The sequence below is a fragment of the Corvus brachyrhynchos genome, unplaced genomic scaffold (assembly GCF_000691975.1).
Source record: "Corvus brachyrhynchos isolate BGI_N302 unplaced genomic scaffold, ASM69197v1 scaffold236, whole genome shotgun sequence".
NCBI lineage: Eukaryota > Metazoa > Chordata > Aves > Passeriformes > Corvidae > Corvus > Corvus brachyrhynchos.
Genome location: NW_008238660.1, coordinates 148048 through 155306, shown reverse-complemented (window position 1 = coordinate 155306; position 7259 = coordinate 148048). Strand labels below are relative to the sequence as shown.

At 47.0% G+C, this 7259-nt stretch overlaps 1 protein-coding gene and 1 pseudogene across 2 annotated transcripts in view; both read left to right on the top strand.

The window, feature by feature from the left end:
- Positions 1–7259, top strand: part of LOC103618004 — a 64647-nt pseudogene that overhangs the window by 33364 nt on the left and 24024 nt on the right. The window lies entirely within an intron of this gene.
- The window catches only part of LOC103618003 (myosin heavy chain, skeletal muscle, adult-like), a 15503-nt gene that overhangs the window by 5407 nt on the left and 2837 nt on the right, over positions 1–7259 (top strand). The window contains exons 6-23 of the mRNA XM_017737694.1: positions 3–107; positions 890–1199; positions 1351–1418; positions 1670–1757; positions 1852–1969; positions 2294–2417; positions 2504–2640; positions 2745–3000; positions 3782–4024; positions 4126–4302; positions 4388–4533; positions 4621–4711; positions 4800–5189; positions 5342–5468; positions 5646–5764; positions 6225–6421; positions 6784–6967; positions 7054–7230. Of these exons, the coding sequence (XP_017593183.1) occupies positions 3–107; positions 890–1199; positions 1351–1418; positions 1670–1757; positions 1852–1969; positions 2294–2417; positions 2504–2640; positions 2745–3000; positions 3782–4024; positions 4126–4302; positions 4388–4533; positions 4621–4711; positions 4800–5189; positions 5342–5468; positions 5646–5764; positions 6225–6421; positions 6784–6967; positions 7054–7230 (3057 nt within the window). The remainder of the gene's footprint in view (positions 1–2; positions 108–889; positions 1200–1350; positions 1419–1669; positions 1758–1851; positions 1970–2293; positions 2418–2503; positions 2641–2744; positions 3001–3781; positions 4025–4125; positions 4303–4387; positions 4534–4620; positions 4712–4799; positions 5190–5341; positions 5469–5645; positions 5765–6224; positions 6422–6783; positions 6968–7053; positions 7231–7259) is intronic.

Genomic DNA, 7259 nt, shown 5'->3' with positions numbered 1-7259 from the left:
ACCACATGTTCGTGCTGGAGCAGGAGGAGTACAAGAAGGAGGGAATTGAATGGGAGTTCATTGACTTTGGCATGGACCTGGCTGCCTGCATTGAGCTCATTGAGAAGGTACCTTTCCCATGCAAGTATACGATATCTGTTGGAATCCTGTGATGTTTCTGAGGCACAGTCATCCCAGAAAGAACTCACAGCCAGACATGTAGTGTCAGTTAAGCAAAGTGTTTTGCACTGAAATTTAGTTTAGTCTGGGAAAGAGAAATGGGGAACTGCACATGTGTGTCATCAGTCTGCATCATCCGGTCTTTGAGCATGGAAAAGTAGCCTGGACTCCCACCAACAGACTTCTAAAACAAACACAGATTCAGCCTCCTTTTATTCCTTCTCCAAAGCATGAAATCCAAAGTCCACAGACAAATTTGGGAAATCAATATCATATCACCTGACCTCCCCAAACTATGGAGTCCCTTGTAGCTCTTTTCCCCATTATTTTGCTCTTTACCACTGCTCCCACCAATTCTACAACCATTTCTCATGTGAACTGGACAGATGTTCCTACCCATTCCATGATGATAGGCTTCGGGGGGGCAAGGGACGGCAGAAATGAAATCCTTGACTGAGAACAACTCCTGGTAAAACTAGGCTTTCATCCAGGCTGAGATGCTGCCAACAGCACAACCAGCCTTTGATGTTCATAGCACAGGCTTCTTGTCATTGTCATAGAGTCACAGAATGGTTTGGGTTGGAAGGGACCATAAAGAACATCTTGTTCCAATCCCCTGCCATGAGGAGGGACTCCTTCCACTAGACCAGACAGGTGAACATCCCATCCACAGTGATATTGAACATTTCCATTATCACCTTTCCTTGTCACTTCTTGTGATTTCTCCCAGCCCATGGGCATCTTCTCCATCCTGGAAGAGGAGTGCATGTTCCCCAAGGCAACTGACACCTCTTTCAAGAACAAGCTCTATGACCAGCACCAGGGCAAGTCCAACAACTTCCAGAAGCCCAAGCCTGGCAAAGGCAAGACTGAAGCCCACTTCTCCCTGGTGCACTATGCTGGCATAGTGGACTACAACATCACTAACTGGCTGGAGAAGAACAAGGACCCTCTGAATGAAACTGTCATTGGGTTGTACCAGAAATCATCTGTGAAGACCCTGGCTTTACTCTTTGCCAACTATGGTGGAGCAGATGCAGGTCAGTTTTGTGGAAATTGTATTTTCAATGTGGGACAAAGTTTTCTCAGAACTGAAGCTTCAAACACTAGAAATATAAAGTGGCTTTGTGTTCTGTAGTATCCAATATATATTGTCCATACTATTACACTTGTTTTTTCTTTGATTTGCAGAGGGTGGTGGCAAGAAGGGAGGCAAGAAGAAGGGTTCTTCTTTCCAGACTGTCTCAGCTCTCTTCAGGGTAAGAGCAGAATTCATTTCCTCATTTAAATACCCACTGAAATAACATAGGAGTTCAGTGACATTGCAGTCAGAAGACAGGTCTGTAATTCACTAGATGACTCTGATTCATATTTATATAATTTTACACCAACTTAATCATGCATTTCCTATAGTGCAAGACACAGAAAGACTTAGGTTTTTTATGCACATCATAGATAAACATAAGGTTCTTACTAGATTTTATCTGAACTTTTCCTTCTAATCTCACAGGAGAATTTAAACAAGCTGATGACTAACTTGAGAAGCACTCACCCCCATTTTGTGCGGTGCATCATCCCAAATGAAACTAAAACACCTGGTAAGGCAATCCAAGAGGAGGAAAGCTTGAGCAGCAGAAGCTCTTCTCCTGAGTGTCAAACAGCAGGGTAGTCACTAATGGTGGTATTTGTCAGGTGCCATGGAGCACGAGCTGGTGCTGCATCAGCTGCGCTGTAACGGCGTGCTGGAAGGGATCAGGATTTGCAGGAAAGGGTTCCCCAGCAGAGTCCTCTACGCTGACTTCAAACAGAGGTAAGAGCTCTGTACCTTTCTGCTCATTACGACCAAGCTGAAGAGCCTGATCATCTTAACAATCTTTACATTTTACATTGTCATATTTTACTTGGAATTTATGATTTATTTTATGCTGATTGTGAGGATTCACATGGACTCTGAGTTAATTGTATGAAAGGTTCTTGCACTCTCTTGCACTGTCTTTCAAGACTTGCACTGTCTTGAAAAAATGCACTTTCTAATACATGATATTATTCAGATATTGCTGAGTAGGCTGTGAGGTTCAATCACAGTGGTGGTTTCAGAACTATCAATTTCTTAATGTTCTGCTTTCGCCTACAGATACAGAGTACTTAATGCCAGTGCTATTCCAGATGGTCAGTTCATGGATAACAAGAAGGCTTCAGAGAAGCTTCTTGGGTCCATTGATATTGACCACACCCAATACAGATTTGGTCACACCAAGGTAGAATGAAGTTCTGTATTTAAATATAGTGTGTCCCAGTCATGCACTACCCAACACTGATGTACTACAATCTTGCCTTTCTCAAGGTGTTCTTCAAAGCTGGACTGATAGGTGTGCTGGAGGAGATGAGAGATGAGAAACTGGCAGAGATTATGACCATGATACAAGCCAGGTCCAGAGGCTTCCTGATGAGAGTGGAGTACCAGAGAATGGTGGAGAGAAGGTTGATACTTCTCACTTATTTGTTGTGTTCTAATGGTAGTTGGCTAATTAAGTCTAAATTCACCAAATGCAGGATATTCAATAACCATGTGGATTTCATTTCAGAGAGTCCGTCTTCTGCATCCAGTACAACATCCGTGCATTCATGAATGTCAAACACTGGCCATGGATGAAGCTGTTCTTCAAGATCAAGCCCTTGCTGAAGAGTGCAGAGTCTGAGAAGGAGATGGCCAACATGAAACAGGAGTTTGAGAAAACCAAGGAAGAGCTTGCAAAGTCTGAGGCAAAGCGGAAGGAGCTGGAGGAGAAAATGGTGGCCCTGGTGCAGGAGAAAAATGACCTGCAGCTCCAAGTGCAGGCTGTGAGTATCACTGTTCATTTTTCCCTGGAAAAAGAATGATATACTATCAGAATGCTTCTTGTCCTGCACAGAGACTCACAGGAATTAATGGGTGGTAGAAAACAGTCTAAATCCCACACTCTGAGGCACTCTAATGTTGAGTAAACAGACACTAGCAAGGGCATAATGAGACTCCTGGCAGCCCTACATGGCACTCACCATTGCTGCTATATGAGGAAAGAGCCAAGTAACATCAGACAAAATGTACTGAACATCAGAGAACTCAGAGCTGGAATGCAAATATCTCAACTTTCAAAGCAGTGCTTCTAACATAGTAAAAGCAAACCTGAGAAACACCCACTTTTACTTCGAACTCATTAGGAAAAGGCAGTTTCACCAAAGAAAACAAATCTTTTTCAAATAAAGTATTCTCACAAAGCTTCTATTGCTCAAATACTTTGAGGTTAACAAGTCAATAAAACAGAAGAAGGTATTGAATATTTTTCCATGAGAAAAATACTCCAAGCCTTTGTTCCCGCTGAAGTTAGAAATTGAAGTAACCCCTGTTCTATTCTGCTTGTGTTTGCATGAGGCATTCTCATAGATAAGTGCCCTGGGAGACATGTCTAGAAGACACAAAAACTTTGGAATAAATATTGATTCCAAATGACAAGGTTTCCCAGTAGACACCACTCAAGATCCTTCTCTTGCTGGAGTTGAAGATCAGCTTCAGCTGCTACTTTTAAACCCACCTACTCTAACTAAATAATTGAAAACTGTTTTGTTTAAATGAATCATGTAGGAAGCTGATGGTTTGGCTGATGCTGAGGAAAGGTGTGACCAGCTCATCAAAACCAAAATCCAGCTGGAAGCCAAAATTAAGGAGCTGACAGAGAGAGCGGAAGAAGAAGAAGAGATGAATGCTGAGCTGACAGCCAAGAAGAGGAAACTGGAGGATGAATGTTCAGAGCTGAAGAAAGATATTGATGACCTTGAGCTAACACTGGCCAAGGTGGAGAAGGAAAAACACGCCACCGAAAACAAGGTATGAGGTAGAACCTGTCACTCGCACTCCAGAAAAGACCTGTCTTCTTATAAAGTTTTAAGCACCATTTTCTATCTGTGCTTGCTCCTTTCTTCTCAAAGGTGAAAAACCTGACGGAGGAAATGTCAGCCCTGGATGAGACCATCGCCAAGCTGACAAAAGAGAAGAAAGCCCTCCAAGAGGCCCATCAGCAAACCCTGGATGACCTGCAGGTAGAGGAGGACAAAGTCAATACACTGACCAAGGCCAAGACCAAGCTGGAGCAGCAAGTGGACGATGTAAGCACACAGATGTAGAGCAGGAACAGCACAGGTATGGAGTCTGACCTGGCTGGGAGAGCACTGATGGTCTTGTTGTGTTTAGCTGGAAGGGTCCCTGGAGCAAGAGAAGAAACTGCGCATGGACCTGGAGAGAGCTAAGAGGAAACTGGAAGGAGACCTGAAGCTGGCCCAGGACAGCATCATGGATTTGGAGAATGATAAGCAGCAGCTGGACGAGAAACTGAAGAAGTAAGTGTGGCTGTGGGACACCTGAGTGCTGGGCTGGAGCACTTGTGTTTTTTCTTTGAGCTCTAACACGGTTCACTTTGCCCAAAGGAAAGATTTTGAAATCAGCCAGATCCAGAGCAAGATTGAGGATGAACAAGCCCTGGGCATGCAACTTCAGAAGAAGATCAAGGAGCTGCAGGCAAGTCTCTGTTCCTTCCCCTCCCTTGCTCAGGCTCAGCTCAGGCAGGAGGAGGGCACGGGTGTGAAGGGTCCCTGCTGTTCTCCAGGCCCGTATTGAGGAGCTGGAGGAGGAGATTGAGGCAGAGCGAACCTCTCGCGCTAAAGCAGAGAAGCATCGGGCTGACCTGTCGAGGGAGCTGGAGGAGATCAGCGAGCGCCTGGAAGAAGCAGGAGGGGCGACAGCAGCTCAGATTGAGATGAACAAGAAGCGCGAGGCAGAATTCCAGAAGATGCGCCGTGACCTGGAAGAGGCCACGCTGCAGCACGAAGCCACGGCTGCCGCCCTGCGCAAGAAGCACGCGGACAGCACCGCTGAGCTGGGGGAGCAGATCGACAACCTGCAACGCGTGAAGCAGAAGCTGGAGAAGGAGAAGAGTGAGCTGAAGATGGAGATTGATGACTTGGCCAGCAACATGGAGTCTGTCTCCAAGGCCAAGGTATGCAGATGCAGGAGAACATGCTCACAGGGCCAAGGTGTGGCACAAAAGCTGCCTCTTCCAGACACATTCCCACAAACAAAATCCCCACTGTGACAATCAGGCAGAGTGCACTCCATCATCTCTTCCCCCTTCCTGTGTCTGTTCTCTAGGCCAACCTGGAGAAGATGTGCCGCACCCTGGAAGATCAGCTGAGTGAGATTAAAACAAAGGAGGAGCAGAATCAGCGCATGATCAACGACCTCAATACGCAAAGAGCTCGCCTGCAGACAGAGTCAGGTGAGACACCCTCATCCCCAAAGTGCAATGTCAGGACCTGCACGCCCTGAGCAAGCCAGAGGGTGCAAGGCAGCAACTGGTAGAAGCTCTCCGGGCCATTGCTGGTTACGTGGCTTTAGAGGCTGAAGGTGTCCCAGGAGGAATAGTGTGCTTCCTTTTCTCCCTTTCCCTTCCCAGGGGAATATTCACGCCAGGTGGAGGAGAAAGATGCTCTGATTTCTCAGCTGTCTAGGGGCAAGCAAGGATTTACCCAACAGATTGAGGAACTCAAGAGACATCTAGAAGAAGAAATTAAGGTCTGGAAGTACCCTACTGTCCACAGCCTACATCACCCCTAAAAGAGAATCCTGTTTGACAGTAGACTGCTTCAATGTTCTTTCCCCAAGCACACATAGGACTGGAGGGAATAGCACTAATGCACAATCCCCCCCACCCTTCAACTAGAGAGGGAAGGAAGCAGGATGCTTTAGGTGCTGGAGGAAGTCATCCACAAGGCTTCCATGAGATTCTGATGATCCCCTCTAGGACAGGATTCAAGCACACATGTCAGAACATATACACAAAGAGCACATTCCTGTCCCCAGAGGAGCTGTCACTAATGTGTCCTGATGCTCCAGAACGTGTCAATGTGGGCTTCACCAGCTCCAAGCTCTACATTTGCCCAATGAGAGTTTCATTCCAATTTCACTGTCAAATTAACAGTCAAGATTCATTTCAAGACAAGTACTCAAGTTACCAAACCCATTGTCCCCACAGGCCAAGAACGCCCTGGCCCACGCCCTGCAGTCCGCTCGCCACGACTGTGACTTGCTCCGGGAACAATATGAGGAGGAGCAGGAGGCCAAGGGGGAGCTGCAGCGCGCCCTGTCCAAGGCCAACAGTGAAGTGGCCCAGTGGAGAACCAAATACGAGACGGACGCGATTCAGCGCACGGAGGAGCTCGAGGAGGCCAAGTACGTGGGAAGCAGGATGGCAAATGATGGGAGAAACTGGTCAAGGGAAATTGGAATCTCTGAGAGTGGGTTAACACAAGAATGGGATGAAGGCAAGGATATACTGTCTTTGTAAATAAAGGGGAGAGAGGAAGGGAAAGACAGAGTGTAGATTGGAAGAGAAAACATAGGCTTTAGGGCTAGAAGTGCAAAGATAGGCCTAAATGTCCGTAGATGATCGGACCCAGCAAAGGATAGATCCTTTCAGATCTCTGAAAAGCGCTTGGCACAAAACCCCCAAAGTGATGAACTGGCCTCTCATGACAGTATAGAACTCACGCCCTTCCAAGCCCTAACGTGGCACTGTGCTTCTCTCCTCCCAGGAAGAAGCTGGCACAGCGCCTGCAGGATGCAGAGGAACATGTTGAGGCTGTCAATGCCAAATGTGCCTCCCTGGAAAAGACAAAGCAGAGGCTGCAGAATGAAGTGGAGGACCTGATGATTGACGTGGAGAGATCCAATGCTGCCTGCGCTGCTCTGGATAAGAAGCAGAGGAACTTTGACAAGGTCTTTTGGCCTCCAGCACCAGGACTCCTGGCCAGAGCATTCCCCCATGACTGCCACATCCCTACTCACACCCCGTTTCTCTTCAGATCTTGGCAGAATGGAAGCAGAAGTATGAGGAAACGCAGGCTGAGCTGGAGGCCTCGCAGAAGGAGTCGCGCTCTCTGAGCACGGAGCTGTTCAAGATGAAGAATGCCTATGAGGAGTCCTTGGACCACCTGGAAACAATGAAGCGGGAGAACAAGAACCTGCAGCGTAAGTCCCTGGCCCTCTGCTCCTCACTGGGCTTTCTCAC